At 36.4% G+C, this 25092-nt stretch overlaps 1 protein-coding gene across 1 annotated transcript; it reads left to right on the top strand.

Moving 5' to 3' along the window:
• Positions 1 to 13413: 13413 nt before the first annotated feature.
• LOC114461097 (nuclear RNA export factor 1-like) lies at positions 13414 to 24313 on the top strand. Its single transcript, XM_028442937.1, has 21 exons — positions 13414 to 13564; positions 15700 to 15895; positions 16518 to 16662; positions 16751 to 16834; positions 17090 to 17194; positions 17603 to 17683; positions 18157 to 18226; positions 18623 to 18711; positions 18829 to 18936; positions 19034 to 19143; positions 19819 to 19855; positions 21247 to 21315; positions 21474 to 21529; positions 21642 to 21749; positions 21890 to 21948; positions 22440 to 22555; positions 22638 to 22680; positions 22773 to 22851; positions 23684 to 23866; positions 23948 to 24008; positions 24084 to 24313. The coding sequence occupies exons 1-21, from the start codon at positions 13510 to 13512 to the stop codon at positions 24120 to 24122; spliced, it is 1893 nt and encodes a 630-aa protein (XP_028298738.1). The 5' UTR covers positions 13414 to 13509; the 3' UTR covers positions 24123 to 24313.
• Positions 24314 to 25092: the final 779 nt, after the last annotated feature.

The raw sequence follows: 25092 nt of genomic DNA, 5'->3' as shown, positions 1-25092 counted from the left end.
GGATGAAAATACTGAACTCACACAGAGCCGTTTAGAGAGTTGGTGTTGCAAAACGTTTATTTTTCATGGTACTTCTGTCTCTCTTAACAACCGGCACAGGTGAGACAAAACTTCTGATTTTGTAAACTACAACCTTTTAAAACCTCAGTCACTGTCCCTTTCTCTTTCTCTTTCTCTTTCTCTTTCTCTTTCTCTGTGTGTGTGTGTGTGTGTGTGTGTGTGTGTGTGTGTGTGTGTGTGTGTGTGTGTGTGTGTGTGTGTGTGTGTGTGTGTGTGTGTGTGTGTGTGTGTGTGTGTGTGTGTGTGTGTGTGTGTGTGTGTGTGTGTGTGTGTGTCAAATATCTCACTGACGCGGTGAGATATTTTACGACGGTGTTTACTGTCACTGTGGAGTGAATAACACGTACATCTCACTAAACATGATTATTAGATGTAATAATAAAGTACATAATTACGTGAAAAAATGTTTTTAACAAAAATAAGGATTTGATACACACACATTACAGTAGTAAAACATGAAGTAGAATAAATAATAACAATCATACAGATATTTACTACAATCAAAGGTGTCAGGTTACAGTGGTAAATTGTATAGTTCGATTGCCGCAGGTAGGAATGATTTCCTGTGGCAATCTGTAGAGCATCGTGGTGGGATTAGCCTGCTGCAAAAAACAAAATAAACACACTTGAACATCATGCAGATATGTTCTTGTACATTCCAAAATTAACAATCTGTATAATGTGAAGAAGCAATAAAACAATGAGCATGAGTACAATTTGTCTCAATAAAACAAACCCTTCAGGTTCTTCCACTCGGAATCGATCCAGCGTCATTGAGAAAACAAAATCCATAGAGGGCAGCATTTAACACTCAACTACTGAGTCAGATATTTTGACATGGTCCTACTGTCAACTTACCATATATTGTCGGTCGCAGAGGAAACAGTGATTCCATGTTAAGTTGTGACCTCGTTTACCTAATTTTACACACGGAGAAGCAGACCCCATGACATTTTTTATTGGTTCAGAAATGACTAACAACCAGTCTCAAACAATCTGTGGAGGCAATGTGCAGTGTGCTGCCTTTATGGTCAAGAACGAAGCATTTGTTTCGGTCCAGATCAACTGCCAGCTTACTTCTGATGGTCGCAACATACAGAATCTGAATCCTTTATTGTTGTTGCGCTAAATCATTCCTGCCTGTAGCGATCGAGCTTTACAATTCATCACTGTAACCTGACACCTTTCATTGTAGTAAATATCTGTATTATTGTTATTATTTATACTACTTTATGTTTTACTACTGTAATGTATGTGTATCAAATCCTTATTTTTGTTAAAAACATTATTTCACGTAATTATGTACTTTATTATTACATCTAATAATCATGTTTAGTGAGATGTACGTGTTATTCACTCCACAGTGACAGTAAACAGTCTTTTATGTTATTTTCTATACAATACCTGTGACCCAGATGTAATATATATATATATATATATATATATATATATATATATATATATATATATATATCATACACTGTGAAAAGGGAGACTTGAAGTTCCAAAGTGCACAAAGCTGCTTCTTGTTCATTAAATTAATCATCATCAATATCATCATCACCTGCTGATTGATGCACAACCAGGGCTTCCAAAGCTGCTGTTTGGAAGCCCATTTCTACCAGTTAAAAAAATATTATGAAAAGTAAAATAATAATAATAATACATTTTTAAGTCACAATTATGAGATATCTCATAATTATGACTTGAAAATGTGTTATTATTTTACAATTTCCGGGGTGGTGTTGTTTTTACTGGCAGATATGGGCCATACCTTTGGCAGCATTTTAGGGTCCTTGGGCGCTGAAAATTCCACCTCTCTGGCCAATTATTGGCTATTTTTCTGCACTGCTTGGGCACCTCATGACATAAATGGTTAATTTATGTGCAGAAATTCACTTGTGAATGAATATCAATAGGTGGGAATTGTAGTTTATATAATTTCTAATGCATTTAAGCAAACACTAGTGGGTAAAACTGACATTTATAACTAATTTTGTAAAAATGTATTTTACATTTTCCCCCCTCTTATACGAGAGGGCGGCGCCGGTCCAGCCGCCACTGCTCATGAGGCGAACTCATTGTACCCTTAACGTATTTGATCTGCTTTCCAAGATGTTTACTGGTGGCATAGTTTGCAGTTACATGAACTCAGTTCCAGGCACACAAAGAATGTTGATGTAACATCATGTTGAATTTATAGGTACAGCATTTGCAGAAACTATTGTTGGTTTGCGAGTTCATTAGTCTTTGTTCTCTCTGTCACAGTTGCACTTAAATGTGTGACTCTACTACTATCTCTCTGAGCCTGGCTCATATCCCCTATAATGAGTAGTGGACATATCTGTTCTTCTCAGGGAAGTGATGAAGTTATCGTCCAAACAGATGAGCAAAGAGCTGAATATTCAATAATTGCACAGGTGAGACTAAAACTGAGACTCTCAAACTACAACCTATATCTCTATTTCTCTCCCCTTCTTTTTATTACATTTTCTGTAAATAAGGGGCATTTTTTCTCTTCTCAGAAAAATAATGAAGATTCCAGCAAAGCAAAACAGCAGCAAGCAGAACCTTCCATGACAGCACAGGTGAGACAAAACTTCTGATTTTGTAAACTACAACCTTTAAAAGCTCAGTTTTTTGATTTTCCCGTGTCCTTTTCTCCTTTTCCCTTTTACAATTGAACATTGAAAAACAGCAGTTTCCCTTTTCCATTCTCCTTTCCCCATTTAGAATTGAAAATAGAAAATCAGCTGTTTCCTTTTTCCGTTCTGAACTCTGAAACGGTCTGGCTTTTTTCAGCCGACATGCGGAAGTGATGGTGTCAGAATAAAAGCATACGGGGAGAGAGAATATAAAGCAGGCACATGATCTATCACAGAGAGTGATACGTCATTAAAAGCCTTACAAAAGCTACATAAAGATCAAGTTTTGGTGTTTTTTTTAAATTTCGACATGAAATTGCTGTCGTGTTTGAAAAACATAATCCAAAATGACCAGCAGAGGTCCCCACGTCCCAACAAACAATATGAGACACCAAATCCCTTCTGAAATATAATTGCATCCATTGCCTCGAGTCCCATTTACCACATCATCTACTGTCAAATATTGTATACAACTGGTACATTGAGACATACAACTGGTACAGAGACTATTTCAAAAAATGAATGGCTTGAGGCGTTTAAAAATAAGTTGCTTTGAGTCTAGTTTTATATTGTATATGTAGTTGTTCATGTTTTTCTTTTTAGCATATTATTAAATCCACATTTTTGGTTTTTTATTTTGCAAACTGTTAAAAAAAATCTGAGTTGTTATTTAATTATTCATAAATTGATGCAGTGGATAGTTATCTGTTTGTAGTACAGCAAATTATAACTTTTGCATTGTTTTTTACTTTGTCTCAGTTCTTCAAAAATAATTCCCAGTAGCCAGTGTAGCTTTGAAGAAATTATTATTATTATTTTTACTGTTTCGCTGCCAAATAATGTTATATCAATACTGTAGTTTGTGTTTATTTAGAGACAGTAGTTACTTTTCAAATCATACACAGAGGTAGATGCAAACCAAGCTTTTCTCCAATTATAGCCCATAAAAATGTAAAAGTTCAGTCAACCCATTTCACTGTATGTTTTATTCAATAAACATTTTTAGCAGCTTAGTTAAGCAGGTACATGTCTACGGCTGCCTCTGATTTTCATTCAGCTTGCTGACCACAGTCAACTGTTATGTACAGTATGTATGCTTAATGACATCATGATAGTTTATTTATTTTGTGTACAGTGACCTAGTCTTACACAGCAACCTGATGAAACCAAGACCATTGGCGCTACAATGTCTATGGAGTTTGGTTATCAGCGTCTAAAACAGAAAGATACACAAATACACATATTGACTCCAAAAAACATACATTACAGAAAAATACACCAAACAAAAATATATAAAAGTGAGTTAAAAAACAACAAACACATTTATCATGTTCATATCCCATAGAATTAAACCGGGGAAATCGCACACGCTGTTTTATTTTAATATTAATTATTTTATTATAGTTACTGGATTCTCATTATATGTTATTGCTTTTATTTTTATAACCATTACTATTACTACTTTCACTATTAATATTATATCTCTATCTAATTGTACTATTACTGTATTGTTATTGTTATAATTAAATTATTCTTTTTTTATTTTATCTCATGGTTACTGGTATTCTCATTGTATTATTATTAATATTGCTATTACCTTATTATTTTATGTTTATTATTGTTTTTAATATTGTATTACAGTTACTGGATTCTCTTTGCTATTTTGTTATTGCCATTATTATTATTATATAATTGTACTACTCTATTAATGTTATTGGCATTATTATAATGATCATTAAATTTTGAAACTTCTTTTTAATTACTAATATTTTATATTATAGTTACTGGTATTCTCATTGTATTATTAGCATTGCTATATTATCATATTTTTTATTATCATTGTATTATTAGCATTGCTATATTATCATCTTATTACCATATCATTATTTAATATTTTTTTATTGTTTTTTATCATATTATTGTTACTAGATTCTTATTATATTACTTTGTTATTGCTATTATTACTATTATTATTATTATTATTATTATTATTATTGTTATTGTTATTGTTATAACCATTACTATTATTACTATTACTATTTTTGCTAATACTATTTTTTGTATATTATCATCAGGGCTCTACACAAACTTATCCAGTGGTGGCACTGGTGTGACCAACTTTCTCTGTACAGCATAGCCATGCATGCTGATGAATAGTTGAATTAACTGGCGTACTGTAGTTTTGTATGAAGTAAAGCTTGACAGTGACTCGAGATATATTTGCTAAATGTTTTAGCGTCAATGTTAAGTTTTTCTGTAACAAGCAGTGGCTGAAGTAATTATAATAATAATAATAATAATGGGTCCACAACACGGCTCCACTATGATTGTTTGTTCTGCGCAAGGGTGAGTTTTTCTTATATTATTGTATGTGCTAAGAAAGATGCTAGCGGCTACAATGTAAACACACACACACACGGCTGAAGCACGTTCGTGCACTACACCGGGATGAAAATACAGAACTCACACAGAGCCGTTTAGAGAGTTGGTGTTGCAAAACGTTTATTTTTCATGGTACTTCTCTGTCTCTCTTAACAACCTGCGACGGATTATGTGTAAGACGCGCGCGTGAGAAAATACACGGAGGAGATGGATGGAGAGACACGCACACAGTATTTATAATAAAAATAAACTAAATGAGTAAAACAAAACAAAAAATAAACAATATTTATGCAAAAAATACACCAAATGACTCCAGAATCACTCTACAATGGCAACAAAAAACAATAATTATACAAAAAATGCACAAAAAGACAACTGAAAGATTAAAAAAACACAATGATGACGTTAAACCAGGAAAATTTCACCCACATTTTGCACCCGCAAATATACCCCTGATGCTCCCACATGAATGCATACTTCTGACGGGCACTGTACTTGACTTAAAAAAAACATACATTTACAGAAAAATATAACAAAAATATGAAAATGGCTCAAAATACACAAAACTAAATGTTTATACAAAAAATACACAAAATTACTCCTGAATAACACTACTATAGCAACAAAAACAATAATTATACAAAAATACACATGACTCCTGTCGTGGTTTCCCCAGATGGAGATGTGAACGATGAAAAAGATGTAGTGTGGAAAAAAGGGATCATCGCTGAAACTGGCTTGCATAATAACACAAAGTTTATTAACACAAGCAGAATCAGAAGAACAGGGGAGAGACAAAAACCCCGTGAGAGCAGCCGAGGTCAGATTTACTCTGAAGCAAGAACAGGAGAGAGAAGCTTATATCTTTCACAAAGTTCTCAGATGTCACATGATTACTTAACGACCCTTCTCTCGGGACACAAAGAAAGGAAGCAACATTTGTCCCTTAAGGTGATTACAATTTCTTTGATCTCATTTTGAGGGGGAAACAAACAGCTGGTATTCTTCCAATATCCTGAGTGACCTTTGGGGGTGATAAAATCCCCTGGGCTCCGCAGGGGTCTGAGCCCAGAGTTTGAAAACTTAGCAAGTAAACATTGATTGATTGTTTAATTTTGATCGTAATGTAACAAAGAGGTGAGAACAGGAACGAACCTGTTCTTTGATCCTACTGTTCCTTTGCTTGGCTGGGAAGGGGAAAGGATCCCCCCCTTGGTCCACATTTGCACTTCACAGAGGCAGGGAGACCTTTTGACCTCAATGCTGAGGCTAGTACAGTTTCTCAGTCAAAGTTCAATTTAGATGATTTAATTCCTACACATATGAAACAGTCAATACACCTCACTCCAAAAAAACATACATTTTAAAAAAATAAATAAATTAAAAAAAAAAGTTACAGCAAACATTTATGCACAAAAAGACAACAGCAAGATACACAAATACACATGGCTCCAAAAAACATACAATACAGAAAAATACACCATACAAAAAAATATAAAAGTGAAGTCATGCACATGACCTATAGAATTAAACCAGGAAAATTGCACCCACATTTTGCACCCGCAAATATACCCCTTATGCTCCCACATGAATACATACAGACGGGCACTGCACTAGTCTTTTATAATGAATGATGGACATGTGTGTGCTTACTAGGAACATGATGAAGATGCCAGCCAGCCATGCAAACATAGAGCAGAGACACTCACAATAAGTCAACTGGTGACACTCTTACTGGTCGGAATCTTTCTCTGTGTGCCATGTTCATCACTCCTTTCTGTCTCTTTATCGTTCTTTGTTATTATTGACAAGTATTTCCCTCAGGAAAGTGATGAAGATGCCAGAAAAACAAATGAGCTGAGAGTAGAAACTTCAACAATAAGCCATGTAAGACAAGAGTATTGTTTTCTGTCAAATTACAGTCTCTAAAGCCTTGTTCCTGTCCCAGACTCAATGCTCCCCTTCTAGTCTCTTTTTTAAATGAATATTGGGCATGTGTGTTCTTCCAAGGATAGTGATGAAGATGACAGCCAAACAGAAGAGCAGAGAGCAGAAACTTTTAATGAAGCACAGGTGAGACGAAACTACAACCATTACTCTTTTTCTGTCTCTGAAACTACACAACCTTCACAGTCTTATCTCTTCTTTTTCTGATGTTTTTGATGACTAATGGACTTTTGTTCTTCCTCTATGGTCTATCATGTTCACAAAAGAGCTCTCAGAGCAATGATGACGCTGGCAGCCAAACAGAAGTGCAAAGAGCAGACCTTTCCACATTCGAACAGGTGAGATGAAACACAATTAAGTTCATTCTATTATCTGGTATGTCATTATTCGTACAAGTCAAAAAATAGATAACCAGATGTGCTCATTATTCCTGCACTTCATGATGCTGTACATAGACTCTGATCTTGTGTTGTGCTTTCTATATCTGTGTCTTTCAGTCCTCTAGATTCAGTATTTGGCCAATACTGTGTTGCGTTAATGAGATACCCCCTGATATTAGAGATAAGCATGTACTTTTATGTGGTTTGGATCCAGAAAGCCAGACATGACCTGCTTTTTGAAACCATTTGTGGAGGAATGTAACAATCTTTCACGAGCTGGCTTTGAGTGGCAGCATCCTTGTGATCAGTCGTGGAGGCGTGCAAAGGTGCATTCATTGTGCTGTGTGTGTGATGCAGGAGCAAGGCCATTGGTACAAAATTTTAAACAATTTAATGGTGAATATGGCTGTGGGGTCTGCCTTCATCCTGGAGATCAAATAAGGAAGGGAAAAGGAAATTCAAGGGTTTACACATGCTTAGAGGAAAAACCAAACGACAGAAATCATAAAACCACTGTAGAAATTGGACAAAATGCTGAAAGAGAAAAGAAGAACATTTTGGGCATTAAAGGCTCATCTGCTATCGTAGATTTAGCTGAGTTTGATCTAATCAATGGCATGGTCCCTGACTACATGCATTGTGTTTTGCTTGGCGTGTGCAGACAATTGGCAACATTGTGGTTTGAAACAAAGAGCAATGCTGAGCCATGGTACATTGGCACACAAACGGCAATTATGGACAGACGACTTGTGTCAATAAAACCTCCAGGAAGTGTTGCGCGAGTTCCGAGATCTCTCACTGATCGAAAATTCTGGAAAGCCCATGAATGGCAACACTGGCTTCTGTACTATAGCTTGCCAGTTCTGAAAGGTCTACTTCCCCAAAAGCATCATGTTCACTGGGCATTATTGATGGAGGGCATAAGCATTTTGTTGAGTTCTGAATTAAATGCTGAACAGATAAATCATGCCCATGATGCATTAGTGTACTTTGTTGGAGGTGTGCAATCACTGTATGGGAAAGAGCACATGACATTTAATGTTCATTCACTTCTGCATTTAAGCCAAAGCGTTGTGCATTTTGGCCCTTTGTGGGCCGACTCAGCATTTATGTTTGAAGATTTCAAAGGATACCTGCTGAAACAAGTAAAAAGTAGTCAAGCTGTACCACAACAAATCTGCAAACGAGTGTTGTTATCTCGTGCTTTTCCCCGTTTAACAAAGACGTTTCTAACAAATGCCCCAGCAGAAGTTCAAGATTTCTGTCGTGAAATGAGAACAGAAAAGCACCATGTAAAGAAAGTTGCAAAGTTCAATGAGGTGACTGCCCCTGGTCCTCCAAATGTAAGAATAATATCTGTTTCTGAACCAGCTGCCCTGCACCCATTGACTCTGTAGTGAATTACTGCAAGAGGATTTTTGTAAATGGAGAGGTTGTTCATGGTCATACCTACAGCAAAGCAAAACAAAGAAACAACTCTGTTGTACTTTTGAAGGATGGGACTATTTTTAGAGTCCCACACTTCATTGACATGGGTGATCAGTGTCTGTATGCCATAGGAAACTATGGTAATTGCACAGTGCAGAAGTTAGCCAGAGGCTCTCTTATCAGAACCCCACTAAGTTACACATCAAATGTGCACTTCCCCACAGGCTTCCACAAAGCCATAAACAGTACTCATGTTGTTAGACCATGTTTGTATATTCAATGTTCACAGTCCAGCTCAATTGTATGTAAATTCCTAAAGACATACTACTGTAAATGGATGAACGTACACTAAATTATCACGTAATTGTTTAAAGGCTTAATGTGACATTGTAATCTGACAACATCACAGACAGCGAGACTCATATTTTTCACTCATTGTGGACGGAGGATATACTGGATTACTGCTATATATGTGTGTGTAAAACCTCACACATTCTGCCATCAAGGTTGTTGATATGGAAAAAGTAATTGACCTGTAACTACAGTGAGAAAACCCTAAAACCTATTTAACTGTAAAGTAACAGCCCATATCTGAGTGTAATACTAACTAACTAATTATGTTTGTTCTATATATGAAATAAAAAAAGAGTGAGGTACAGGGGCCAATCAATTATTTCAGTGATGTTTTAATGCACTTCAGCTTGCTGGTTTTTGTAAAAAGAAAAACATCCACTTCGACTTTTTGAACTATCAAAATAAATGTGACTTTTGTTATATAACTTGCAAATTTGGTGCTAAATAAAATTCTTACCACAATAAGACAGCGAGGATTTTTTGTTTAATTTATTTTATTTTAACTTTACTTGAAATTTAAAGCCTTACTTGCAGTACTTGCATGGTACACAGGTACACATCATATATTCTTCTTCAAATCAATTAAGAAATATTCAATACTTGAGAGAAGAGAGTGTGACTTTATAAACAGGAATTGATAAAGTGCTAACATTAGCAAAACTTTTACATGAACTGTAAAAGAGTTCCATCTCAATTTAATTTAAAGATTTTTTTTTTTTAATTTCTCATATATGCCACATTGTACGTATGTCTTGTTAAGTTTTTATACATCACTTGCAAGATTTTAGTTTGCCAAAATCATATAACTTTGATATTATACATATCTAATAAGAATTTTGTATGTGGAGTTAATGTCTTATAAAGTACTTGTAAGTTCTAAAATTGTATACATTTCCCTTTATGAATATTTACTAGGGATCTTGTACTTGCTTAGACTTTGATGCATTTAACTACAAGTTTCAGATAAAAATATAAACATTTGGTAAAAATGTTCTATTTCTTTTCCATATGGGTTTTCACCTGTCTAAATACCATTGATGTGTGTATGTGTGTACTTTAAGGTGACCTTTGCCTTGTGGTTAATTTCTTAATTATTAGTTATATTAATTCATTGTCAGCTGTGATACATTCTGCAAAAAATGTTACCAGAGCCAAAAATATATTCAGGACCATTCAGGCTAATGGTTAAGTGTGCTGTTGATTAATGGCTGCATGTTTAGCAGTATAATGAGTCCAAGAAACATGAAAATCCACTGGGGTAGTCTAACAGAAGCAAGGCTGCCCATATGTGTCATCATCTAACACCCACCCACCCACCCAAGCTCCTGGTATTTCCACATGGTCTCCCACTCTTGATAAAATCAGACTCATTCTTTCTTAGTTTCCAAGATCTGTCAAATTTGGGTATTCTCAAGGAGATATGGCCCAACCCGATCTGTTCAGATTGTCAGCTGACCTTTTTCCTGAGTTCATAATGTTGCAAAACATGTATTATTTGAATAGTAAGAGATTTGTCTATTTGCTCAGCTAAATCCAGATAGTGTCTTGTCATTTTAAAATGAGTGTTTTTTATGTTTATGTGCCTCTCAGAAAGAACTTCAGCATATTGCTCACCTGTGGAACACCCACATCATTCAGAGAAGCAGAAATGCAGTTGCACCTAGTGGCCGGCCTCACATGATGTACATGCTTCCTCAGCTTTTTGGGGAAAGGACCATCTCAAACATGCATCTGTGCAAGCAGTACAAACATGCAGAGCACAATGCATACAACGAGGACCTTACCCATGTGATGAGACTGCCATCCACTGGAAGGATAAGGTGAACACAGACAACTTCCTTCATCTCCAATCCACAATTGAACTGTATCTATTTTTAAGAACTTGCATACGTAAAGATTTGTGAAATAAGCTATCCTGGCTCGTAAAGCACCACCTGCATTAATATTTTTTTATTCATATTGTCCACAGCCCCCCCACCAGCATCCCGGGCTGACAGGAGACTCCCACGCCAAACCCAACGGGAGAGCAGGCGCAGGGCGAAGGCGGAGGAGGGGGGGAGGACGAGACAGGGGGACAGAGAGCAAGAGGAAAGAATGGCAGAGAAACATGCAGGCCCCCAGCCCCAAGGGCCACCCAGACGTGCACGGAGGAGGCAGGAGAGTAACACCAAACCACCCAGGGACCACGAGAGCACCCGAAAGGGCCGCACGCCCGCGCAGAGGCACCCAACACACCCCAGCAAGCCACCCAGGTCAAGGCCACCCCACAAGCCCATGGAGGTCCAGGACTACAGTTAGATCAGTGTGTTAGTAAAGAGTGGTGCTGGTAGTCGCTTGCAGGCTAGATCATCAGGCTAAAAACGAAAAATCAAGATTCAATGCAATTAGACCTGTATATATTGTTGAAACAACAACAAAAAGAGGCTTTAAAACTGTAAGTCTGTACCGTACTACACAATGTTTTCATCTGATGGCTCTGTTTAGGGAAAAAGAACTACGCTTGTCACGCTATTGTCGTCAGGTCCGCTCATCGTTTGAGTGGTTTGCGTGTTTGTCCCGCTCCGCTCAGCCACCAGAACTCAATCGTCTGGTGAGCACTTCCAGATTAATCACCTTTATGAAAAATACAAGGAGATTAAGATAGATTCCAGGCTAGCCCACTCATGTCTTTAGCACCAAGGCGAGGCAAATTTATTTGTATAGCGCATTTCATACACAAGGCAACTCAATGTGCTATACATGATCAAAAAGTGCAACAGGAAACATTCAACAGCTTAAAATCAATAAGAACATTAAATAACATTAAATAATCAATATACATATTACATCAACAATATGACCAAAAATCTCCCTGCAGATCTGGATAATAATATTATTAATGATGCATTGGATTTTATTTGGTGCTTTTCATAGACACTCAAAGCGCTTTATGTAATTTTTGTTCATGTTTCCGTGTTGTGTTACAGTAGAATAGCATGTTTAGGCATTGGAATCGTTTCAGTTCTACACACGTTTTCAACTGAACTAGACGATGAAATGTTAAAATGTCTGTATTCATCAGAGAAGTTATACATGGTCTAACTTACTGCTTAACATGCTAGAATATGTGCTGCACAGGGCTACATAGTGTGTATGTGAGCTAATGATGCTAATAATGGTGAACAGCTATAACCAGTGTTTATTACACACATACTGTGAGGATGTTTTGTGCCCAGACACGTAATTATTCATTTATAGTTTAAATAGTGTTTACATACATATTATTTACAGTTAAAAAACACTCAGCTTTGTTCACTAAACTCCTGTAAACAATTGTTCTAGTGCAGTGGTTCCCAAACTTTTCACAGTCCGTACCCCTTCAAACATTTAACATGAGGCCATGTACCCCCTACTCCTGCACACTATAATGTAATGCAGCGTTTTTTAACCTTGGGGTTGTGACCCCATGTTGGGTCACCTGGAATTAAAATGGAGTCCCCTGAAATGTATAATAATTTATGATTTAAAAAAAAAAAAAAAATGATGAAAATGTATTTTTTAAAATGTTTTAATTATAATTTTTCAAATCATAAAACCACACACAAAACAAACTTAAATAACTGTATTCTATGCTTTCACTTTCACAAATTTAGTCTACATAAAATAAAATGCAGTATAAAAATATCTGACCTGGCACATCTTGTCACATTGTGTCCTAATCCTCACAACAACAAACATTGTCAAAAGATAATTCTAGAAAGAAAAGAAAAAGAAAATTAAATGTGTGGCTTTATTGTTTTTTCATTTCAGATGTGATTGATCCACTGAAGCAGAGGATGAATGCTGTAACCATCACTGCTGTGTTACACATGGACCAAAGTTTCCTCTCAGCCTGTTGTTAATAGAAATGAAACACTTTCTCATCTGCTTTGCTTCAGTTCATTTGGGGCCAACATTGTTGAATTGATTGATCACCACATTTGACACAACACAGATATACAGTATGTATGAATAACGTGCTTCAAGTAGAGAAAATAAGACACGAAAGCATTAGAAAATTAGTGTTTTTCCTCTTTTTTAATGTGATATCTTTATGTAGGTCAAACAGTCAAACATTGTTTTGTGTTGTACATGTGAGTGACATACATAACATTCTGTCAACTGTACCTTCCATGCTGTGGTTGTTGGGTGGGTGGGGGGGTTCATGTTTGTACAGACTGGTAAAGAGGGCTGATCTGTGGTGGACACAGAGCTGGACTCTGGTGGCAGAATGACAGACCCTGGAGAAGACTCCATCCATCCTGGAGAAGACAAAGCCCCCACTGCACTGGACCATGATCACACAGAACAGCTGTTTAGTCTCTGAGCTGCTCCACAAACACTCAGGAAGTATTTTTATCCCCCTGGACATAAAACTACAAGTGATCAATGTGTGACAGAGGGACATGATCACATTCACTATTCACTGTATAGTCTTATCTTAGTGCTGTATGTAACATTACTGGTGGTGTTACTTTGAGGGTCAGTAACTATCAAGGCTATTGTCTGCATCTGTAGGGATGAGGAAACGCTGAAAAACTCTAATTGAACCATTTTCAAGTCCATGTACATCCATCGTATGAATGTAGTGTGTGAGTGAGTGTTGGTGGTGGTCAGAGGGATCGATGATTCACTATGGTAGCCTCACTTCTGTCAGTCTGCTCCAGGGAAGCTGTGGCTACAATAGTAGCTTACCACCACTGTGTGTGGAGTGAAAGAATGATGCACATCAGTGTAAAGCGCTTTGAGTGTTTATGAAAAGCACCAAATGAAATCCAATGCATCGTGAATAATAATATTATCCACCGGTATCTGTGAAGTTGCCCATAGTATTGTAGTTGTTGCTAATGATATCAACCAGGACTCCAACCTCCGAGTATGCTTTACAATGACTGTGTCCTCTTGAACTAAAGTATCCTCTTTACCTGTCCGTCACTAATGTTAAAGTTGTGCCGACTGCAAATCCTTAATATCTTTATATTCTAACTCGAAAAGTAAAAATCAATGAATGGATGAATATCCAGCGCTGTGGATGACGCCATTGAGATGAACTCTGACCCGGAACCAGTCTGTGTTTAAAAAAAAAAAAGAAAAAAAACATTTTAGAAAACGGATTTTAAAAAAAATATTAATTCGGAAAACAGATTTAAAAAAAAAATTAATTCGGAAAACGGATTTTTTTTTTTTTTTTTTTACTGACTACAATGCTCCATCGTATAATAATGATAATAAAAATTAATATAAAAGTAATTCTCCATTTTGAATGAGGTTTTTTAATTCTCAATAATTACATGCTTCCATTGTACTATTTAAAAGGTTGAAAACTTGCTCTTAAAAATCATTCGATATTCATGTTTTGAGTAAATTCCGATTTGTTTTTTATTCGATGTTTGGTTTATGATTATCAATGTTGTGTTTTCTGTTTAATCCGTTTTTGTTCGTTTTTGTCTTTTTTTTTTTTAATTAATTAAAAACAGTCGCATATTTACATGTGAACTGTAAAGATATTTATATATTTTAATTTTTTATTTATTTTTTTCTATTTTATATATATATAACAAAAAACAGTCACATATTTAATTGTGTACTATTGAAATTTAAAAAAAATAAAACATCGTATGGTCTGTTTACATTCAAATATCACGTCCCAGCATATCAGGAAGTGACGTGTATATGCGCATGCGTTGTAAGGATTGGGCACTGACAGTTGACTTGAGTAAACAGGAAGTAGCCCAATCCTCTCATCTTTACAGCAGAAGTCGTTACATGCTAACGTTTCAGCTGTATATCGCAACCATCTTTCACATACATTGATACAGTGTGAATTAGTCTTTCTGTTGGATTTTATACTGTGTTTTCGGATTAATAAGAACTTATTTTTCCACGGACTGTTCGACCGACTTTTTGTTTTTTTAAAAACAACACGGTCACAGGAACATGGCGTATTTCAACGGTAAGTTTCAACGGTTTAAACTCTTATTTTTGTGGGGACAATAGGGCCCGATCTATAAACAAAACCCCAAAAACACTGTCAGAGTGAACAGAACCAGACCTGATGTCCACTACACCTGGTCTCCAAATGTCAAAAGGTTCACATTAAAATACCTGTTTATGCACATTACACATTTGCTTTATCTTTGGTTGTTATTAAAGCCCTACATATACCAACATTTAACCACACGGATTCATTTAATTTCACTGACTAAATTCATTTATTAAAATATTTCATTATATAATTATACCGTAAATTTATAATTTTAGTATTTTTTATGGCAACTGAATGCTGGTACAAAAATACATTTTACTGCACATTGTACAATCCAAGACAAAGCATAGAGATGCACCGTGCTATAGGACAATTCTTGGCCAAAACCAAAAACTGAAAGAATTAATTTTGTTATTATTAGTAACATTGCATTTATGGCTATGCATGTGTACTAAACTCACTAAAATTATAGGTTAATGATGTGGATTTTCTTTTACAGAGGACAATCACAGAATTGCACCCCTACATGTTCGCAAACACCGAGGCCCCTACAAGGGGTCGTCGTTCCGCAGAGACCGGCAGCGGGGGAACCACCATGGTGGATTTGGAGGACCTGGACTCTTGTCTAGGCTTGTCATTGATCGAGATGTTACCATGAGTGACAGCTCTCAGGACAGCAGTTCTCAGCCAAGATAGTAAGTGTTGACTTTCATTAAATGTTGTCTTTCTAAGAATGGCATGGTATTCCTGAAACAACATTCAATTCATACATTGTAAATGAAATACATTTTTGAAATTTAGTTTTTTTTAGAAATTTTTATCATTTCCTAAAGAAAATATTAGTTTTTAACTGATGTGAGGAAACAAAATAAATACTGGTAAATAAAAAAAACTCATAATAAACAAAAATGTATGTCAAAAATAAAATACGATACAATAAAAGGTAGATATAAGTTGTAGTGACATGGATTATTCTGAGTGCTCCTTTTTAATTATTTAGAGGTCATATAAATATGTATGAGAACAGCATTAATGTCACTATATTTCCTCTCAGGCATCAATGGTTTACTGAATCTGATCAGGTTTAATGATTACGTTTTGATCAACTTAGTTTAAATGAACCTAATTCAAATTGGATTAGAATTAGATATAACTGTGCAGTATTCTTCAGAGACCAGATAGCAGCAGATGACAGAAGGCTCATTACAACCAGAAAAGACTTTCCATGAAAACCCACAATCCTTAGAACTGTTTGGTCACTTGCCTTTTGCTCTTGTACAGAAATCATCATCATTAGTATTATTTTGTCTTGTTCAGCAATCCTTATGGGAGAGAATTTTGCAAAGGAGACGGTCGTATGGACAGAGATTGGCGACAAGGCAAAGGTGGAGGTGGCAGAGGAGGAGGGAGAGGAGCTTTCAGAGGAGGAACTAGAAGCCGAACAGGCTGGTTCAAAATCACGGTGTGTAAGCTCACACTCACACTCACATCTGGTTAATCTGCTTTGTGATTGGTCTAACAGGATCCCCATTTGTTTGCCTTGTCAACAGATTCCTCACGGCAAAAAGTATGACAAGAAGTGGTTAGTGCCAGCTCTACAGGACATCTGCTCCATCCCTTACACTCCTATTCAGGTGAGTGTTGGCAGGATTTTATCATTTACTAATAAGTGATTGAGATAAAAAAGATGTTGTTTATCACTTGAGATGTATGGAGGAAATGCCTTTGCTTTATCATTGTATTTATCATCCTTTGTATACGTTGATTATTACAGTGAGTTTGAACACTTTTTCCTTTATTTTATTTACTTGTGATAATCACTAATACTTTTTATATCTCTAACAATCACCTAAATGCTATGTTTTAATTGCATTTTTTCTATTTACTAGTATCATGACGACCACAATAACGTTCATTTCTACGTTGATGATTTCACTACTGCCAGTGCCCTGCGCAAGTGTTCTCGCAAGGTCACAGACTGTGATGGCTATAAGGTACGTTTGTGGTGACAACTGGAAACACAAACTCACTTCTATGAGAACTTTGTGTTATCTGTTATCAGCCTTGAGCTCACGTACACCTGCCTTTATGAGAAATGTTTTTTTATTACTTTTTTCATGCAAATGGCTTGAAAACTGAGCTTCAGGATCTTCAGTTTGAAAACACCAATTACAAATGTTTCTGAATACTTAAAAATGACCAAGGATTTCTTAGAAAACTACAGTCAAAACCACCAACTGGGTCTCAGTGTTTGTCCAGTGCATCTCACAGTGAACAATGTTTACTGATAAATGTATTCTTTGCATTTAGTGAATTGTTTGCTAAATGTTCTCACAGGCTCTACATTACTGTTTTCACTCATTAGTTTGTGATGTTTTTTTTCTTGACTGATGTTCCTCAAGGTGGCGGTACACATCAAGCGCAGTGATCCCCCCAACTTCCTCTTCCCTAATCTGAAGGTTGAAGAATTGGAGCATCTGAAGGTCAGTGATAACAAATCATCCAGGGGGTCAGTGTGGACATTGTGGAGGAGTTCAAATACCTGGGAGTGAATTTCACCCTGATGTGAATTTGATCTACTAATAGTTTATTTGTTTAGTTAAATGTGTTAAATTTGGTGTGACACAATTAGGGTTGCAAAGAGGTGGAAGATTTCCAGTAAATGTTCAAAGGAATTTAAGATTGGGAATATTCTAAAATAGAAACTTTTCATGGGAATTATGTATAGGAATTTACTGGACATTTTTAGTTATTTTAAATAATAATACCATAGCCAAATGTTAACATCCATACAAAATAGTACATCTTATTTTTTAGGACTTGCAGAAAGTAGTATGTTAGCATTAATTGGTCAAAGTTGTTGTCTGTTAATGGTTAAATAGTTAACTATGAGCATCCCTGATTTAAAAGAATGTTTTTGAACTGTTTTAAAGATGTTTTTTCTTCTCTTTTCTAGCAATGCATGTCAAAACGTTTTGATGGCTCACAGCAAGCTTTGGATCTGACCAGTATTCACACAGACCCAGGTAACCACACCACCTCTTTTGGCATTAGATTATTCACAATGTTGGCCACTTCCTTTGACATCTCAAAGAAAACACCTTTTATTGGGGATGTGTTGTTTTATATAGTGGAAATATTTATCAATCACTGTTTTTTAAAACACAATCTAAATGGCATGTGTTACTGGGTTAACAGGCTGGAAGCACCAGGTGATACTTTTATATACAGTTTACATTTTTGTGGTTAGAATTATTATTCATTGATTACAGTTGGTTTCATAATGTATTATTATTATTATTATTTTTTTCTTAAAATGTTTTAAATCTTCTGAATTGTGTTGTTCATGATGAAATATTACCTTGTGGATTCTTTCATAAGTGGACGTGAATGTTGAAACTTTTATGTTTACTTTGAAACAGACTTGGTCTCCCAGGATATTAAAGTGGCTTTAAACAGGAAAACAAACATGGAGGCCGTCATTAAGATCATTGAAGAAAACATTCCTCAGGTAACGGTCGTACGACAATCAGCAACAATCTGTGTATCTTCATATACTGTGGATACTTTAAAAGTTAGATCATCAAAGTGAAGTCGAGACCTAATGAAATCAATGTTTTCTTTGCAGTTGACAAGCTTGAATCTCAGTCACAACTGCATCCAGAGACTGGATGAACTCAGCGAGCTTGTGACCAAAGTGCCTCATCTGAAGGCCCTGAACCTTTCACACAACGACGTGAGACTGGCCGCTCCAAGGCTTTCATTGTCATGTTTGTGTAGTAGTGTTGAAGGTTCATGTGTTGACGCCTACCGGCTTCCTGTTTGTTCCTCAGCTGAAAAGCGAACATGAGCTGGACAAGTTGAAGGGGCTGAAACTGGTGGAGCTGTGGCTGGTCAGAAACCCTCTCTGTGACCTTTTCAAAGACCCATCTTCATACGTCAGGTCAGTTTTCTTGATCCAAAATTGATGTTTTGATGATTTCTTTAACGAAGGCAGTTTCTACTAATCCAACGTCTTATGTCTGAGTTTCCCACAGCATGCAACCAACGTGTGTCAAACCTGCTGTTGTGTGTTTTTGTTCCTAATGAATAACTGAATTTTCCCTCAGTTGATGGAGAACTTGTAAACAAAGGAAAACCCAACAATGTCCAAATTGAGAAAAGTGCTTTGTGTATGGCTGTGTTAAATCACAGGGTCTAACAATGCACTTAAAATGTACTTGATATTTTTTTCACCAAGACTCTGTTTTGTTTTTGAGTGACAGTGACTCGTTGGTTGCCCTGCATCTTCACCAGAGTGGGGAGGAGTTAAGACCAGACTGGTGGTAACCACCTCTCCCAGTAGCGCATCACTTCTCTCTTTAGAAAAAACCGTTTGTTTGGCAGTTTTCAGCTCAAACTGGTAGACCGTGTTTGTGTATATGTTGCTTTGCTACGTCAAATCTGTGTGTATCACCAAAATGTGGCAGAGGGTGAGTATACCTGCTGGTAAGTACACTCCAGGGTGGGCATTCAGGTGAACGTGGGACATGGTCATGTATGTTAGCGTATATTCAACAATGAGGAAGATGAATTCTCATACTAATTTCTCTGCTTTTCAATTTTGTTTCCATACCAGTGCTGTGTGCCAGAAGTTTCCCCAGCTTCTGAAGTTGGTAGGTCTACTCACTCATTCATTCATCAGCAGTTTATGGTCACTCAGTCTTCATTTCTACCAGCATAGTTTTGATACTAGAGGACCTTAGTGTTTAACGTCATTTTGTCAATTATCAGTTGTGTTAAAGCTGCTGGAAACAATAATTATCTATCAGATAAAAGACATGGTGTAGGCCTCCATAGATCTATGACTCAAAGATCAATTGAACGACAAAATAATAGAAAGGAAATTGCAGCTTGAAAGTTTGTTCTGAGTTTTGTGCATTGCATTGTGGGATGTGGAGTCCCATAGATGGAAGGATAGAGGTGTTCTTAATTCTTATCATGATTTCTCATTTGTCCCTAAAAACTCTGTCAAATAGACTTCTCAACACAATTCTGGTGTTTTCACAGACTGAACGTTGTGGCAAAACAGTGGTAGAAGTGTATTTTGGGGCTTACACAGAAAGTTCTATATATCCAGCTGAAATTGAATGCCTCACGTAGTGATGTGATGTCACGGGAACAAACCAGAACATAAATGGAGTCAAACCACCACTGTCTTCCTTGCCTGTGGGAAGAACGCAAGAAATCCTGATAAGAATTAAATCAACTTTCAAGCAACAATTTCAACCTTTTACATTTAGAGTGATCTAACATATATTAATCTAAGGTCTACAGTATATCTTTATCTGATTTAAAAAATAAAAAGATCATATCTAGCAGCTATAAGTACAGTATATTGTACTTGTTTACAAGATGTAAAATCTTCAAATAATTAAGTAGTTTTGTTTCCCCCAAATTTTTATTTATTTATTTTTCAGAGACGATGCAATCAACATAATTACAATAAAGGTTTACAGCTGATGTGACGCATAAAGAGCTTCTAGCTAATGCTAATTCACAGCTCATGTCCCTGATTGGGCCTTTTTACACAATTTACAATAATAAAATACATTAATACAACATTTGTATAAAACTTTTTACAATCACACACATACACACACGATCACACATACATTCACACAGACTCAGTGTTATTTACTTTGGTTTGTTTTCAGCCAAGACTAAACCCTAGAAGTGAACATTTTAAACTCAGATATGGTTTTAAATTCTGTGGATAATGAGTTCCACAGCTTCAGACCTGAGTATGATGTACCAGTCACTATATATTTATTATTACTGGTTCATTTAGTTTGAGTTTTTTTTATCCACTTGGACCAACCAGATTAGTTCAGAGGTCACAGATTGGCTTTGTTCTGGTACCTTGAGTTTAGTTTGTGTTTTGGTCCAGTGGTTTTTAAGGATAATGTTATGGCCAGTGTCAGTCGTGTTTCAAATAACACCAGAAAATCACCAAATGAACTGATGTTTTCCAACTTGTACTAAACTGTGTATTGTCCCTCATCAGGATGGAAATGACCTCCCCCCACACATTGGCTTTGATGTGGAAACACCCACCACTCTCCCACCTTGCAAGGTTAGTCAGTGTGATGCTGAATTGTCTGTGTCTGTTGTGTTCAAAACGTCACTTGTCAAAGTACAAGAATATAGAAGCCACTATATTTTTAGATTCAAGCCTTTTCTGTAATGAACGTCTCATTTCTCCTGCTAAATGTTGACCATGTGATCACACAGGGAAGCTGCTTTGGCTCTGATGACGCTAAAGTCTACATTCAGCACTTTTTGCAACAGTGAGTTTCTAACACTTTTCTCTATGTCGCTTCACAGCGTTTCTAACAATAAGTAGGAAATGACATCAGTGATTGGTGTTGATATGCAGAGTGTGTTTTGTTTGTTTCACAGGTACTACAGTGTGTACGACTCTGGAGACAGACAGTCACTGCTGGGGGCCTACCATGATGACGCATTATTATCACTAACAACACCGTACAACGTCCAGAATCCATCAAGGTAAGGACACACACACACACACACACACACACACACACACACACACACACACACACACACACACACGTATAAAACTTTGATTAAATGGATACGTTTTCTTTGAGTGGTGCTGATTTTTTTGTTCTGGCTTTGTTTTTCAGGAGCGGTCTGAGAGAATATTTCAAAGACAGTAGAAACCTGAAGAGGACCAAAGACTCCAGTAAGTTCTCCTGAAGTGAACGTATGACTTGTAATGATTAGGGTTGGGTACCGAAACCTGGAACAAGTGTGGGACCAGTTCCCATGGAAACGCTAGTAACCGGGTCCAATAAGAACAAAGATTTTGGTGTCACACATTACTTGATACACATGACGTCGGTGCCGCTGCTCAGATCATTGATCAATGGCCTCATTTTTAACCGTAGCACATGCACAAAACATGGCCTAAAAGAAGGTGCATGACATTATCCTCCATAAATAAATGAATGTGTGGGAAACCCTGATGTGAATTTGATCTAATAATAGTTTATTTGTTTAGTTAAATGTGTTAAATTTGGCTCTGGAAATAAAAGGGCATTTTGAGATTTTGAAGTTAGTTTAAAGTAATGATTTAGCACCAGAAGCGTTGAAAAAGTAGCGAGTAGTAACTGATACCCAACCCTAGTAATGATGGAGCCCACCTGATGTTTGTCTTGTTTTCACCTGCCCTAGCGATGCGTTTCCATCTGCTAAAGCACAAACGGCTGAATGTGGTGGCGCTCCTCAACGAGCTGCCAAAAACTCAGCATGACATCACCTCTTTCACCGTGGACGTAAACGCCTACACAGTGAGTTCACGTCTGATCTGCCACACACTGAGTTACATCATTTGTGTTGTTCACACTCAGCCAAACTGCTTTGTTTTCACAGAATACGCTGCTGTCATTCACAGTGGGCGGAGTCTTCAAAGAAGGTCAGTATCTTAGTCGTCATGGTTTTAAGAAGATCCACTGCAACTCATCTGTTGCTCACTAACGCTTTCCTGGGTTTTTTGTGGTTTTTCAGTTGTTGTAGATGATAAATCTAAAGAATCTACAAGGGCCTTCTCCAGAGTTTTCATCACAGTTCCAGCAGTGAATTCTGGGTAGGTTACACACTTAAAACCAAAGTGCTGATTGGCAGCTGTAGCTTCAGATAATGCTTGCCTCCACTAGTATGACTGGAATGAACAAACGTTTGCATGTTCAATTTCATGTCAGTAAATACTGTTTCACCACGTGTGTTTTCTGTGTATTCCTATATTTACCTAATGTATGTTTATTTGTCCATAAAAGAAAATGATAAACCATAATGCTTTTACACAACAACCATTGTTATTGTAGAGATTACTAGGGATGGGCACCTTTCACATTTAAACCGATACTTGGTACTCGTAAATCAGTATCGGTACTCAACGATACCACTTTTCAGTACTTTTGTGCAGTAATAAATATTAAATAATATAATCTCAAAATATTCCAATTTACCATATTTATTTCTCATATCAATAATTATAATAATAATGATAATTATAACAAACAACTTTTAACAAATATATCAAACCAACATCTGTTTGTATTGTAGCACAATATAATCAGGGTTGGGGTCAATTATAATTGTAATTGCTTATTTGATAATTACAATTATGCCATAATTATAATTGTAGTTTTAAAAGATCTCTTGCTGTCATAATCATGATTATATTGTAATTGAGTTCAGATAATTGACTATTTAATTGTAATTGCCATGAAAATTCTATCAAAATTGTCAATTATAGTTTAATGCTAAACTGATAAACCATGTTACAGTTCTATATGTACAGTTCTACACATATGTAGGTAACAATATGTTTGGTGTGGCCCTATAACACTGTAATATTAACACCATAGAAAGTCTCTAACCTTTGAACCCTGTGGTCCTCGTTCATACTTGAACAGTTTGTGCATCATCAACGACCAGCTCTTCATCAGAATGGCTACAACGGAGCAGATCAGCAGAGCTTTTGTGGCGCCTGCCCCGACCCCTTCCTCCAGCCCAGTGCCCACCCTCACTGCCCCACAGCAGGAGATGCTCAGCACCTTCTCCCTGAAGTCAGGCATGAAGCTGGAATGGTCCCTGAAGTAGGTGTCCTCTCCTAATGCCGTCTACCAGACTGGGATGAATGTCACAGCTCACTGGTAAACACTGTCTGTGTGTTGCAGGTGTCTGCAGGATAACGAGTGGGACTTGAACAAAGCAGCACAAATCTTCACTCAGTTAAAGGTGACACGACTCTAAACAATCCACGTCATGGTTTAAATGTGCTGATGTCTAAAGTAGCAACTGTTTCTGTTTCAGACGGCGGGAAAGATCCCAGACGTGGCGTTCCTAAAGTAAATCGTTGAAGAAAGAAAAACAGTCTTTGTATTTTTGTATAGAATAAAGTTAAAGTGAACTCATATGAACCGTTTCATCAGATATTTGACCTGAATACTGTTGGGTCGTGAGTCTTTTAGTTACATTAGTTCATTGACCCCCTACAGAAACCACAGCTTGCTTTATTGGTAATAAAATCACATTGTTAGTGAGATAATTGTGTTCATTCTTTCTGTACCCACTCCAGTTCAGGTTGTTTTCTACCATTACAATACATGTAAAACCCTGTTTTTTATTTATTCCATGCTGAGTGGATCTAGTTAAACTACTGGTCAACAATAGGGGTGTGAAAAAAAAATGATTTCACAGTATATTGAGATTTTTTTGGGTGCTGATTTTAAATAGATTTATTTATTTATTTAATTAATATTTTTGTGTATTTGTGCAATATTTCAGTGGTTACAATGCTTTCAATTTGTTGCAATGGTTACTTGATTTTATGATGGCAGTGTGTAATACCTGCAATATTTATGTATTCACAGACATTTTATTTTCATATAATCTGTTCAGATCAGTGTTTAAACTGATACAATAGGAGAAATTATTTGTTCTTATTTTTGTGCATTATCAGTAACTCAGGGTGATTTATCATTAATGTTCTCACTTACAGTTGTTACAATGCCGTCATTATGTTGTCATGGTTACTTTGAGACTTCTACACAGTAGTTTTAGTGAAAAGAAACTTGTTGCACTTTATGTTATGATGTCAGTGTGTAACACTGTATTTTCTTTTTTTCAGTGAAAATGTGTAAAAACACTAATAATAAATAATAAACAGGAGATTTTGAAGCAAATAGTTTTGACTCAATTCATCCTCTGACTGATCAATATCTACTGATGAACATATACAGCAACTTGATTTTTCATCTCTACGTTTAATTTTGATATTAACTGGGTAGAATATCGTGATAATATCGTATCGTATTGCAAC

Source organism: Gouania willdenowi, unplaced genomic scaffold (assembly GCF_900634775.1).
Source record: "Gouania willdenowi unplaced genomic scaffold, fGouWil2.1 scaffold_93_arrow_ctg1, whole genome shotgun sequence".
In the NCBI taxonomy this organism is placed as follows: Eukaryota; Metazoa; Chordata; class Actinopteri; order Blenniiformes; family Gobiesocidae; genus Gouania; species Gouania willdenowi.
The sequence above is the reverse complement of the archived record's forward strand: the minus strand, read 5'-3'. Positions and strand labels throughout refer to the sequence as shown.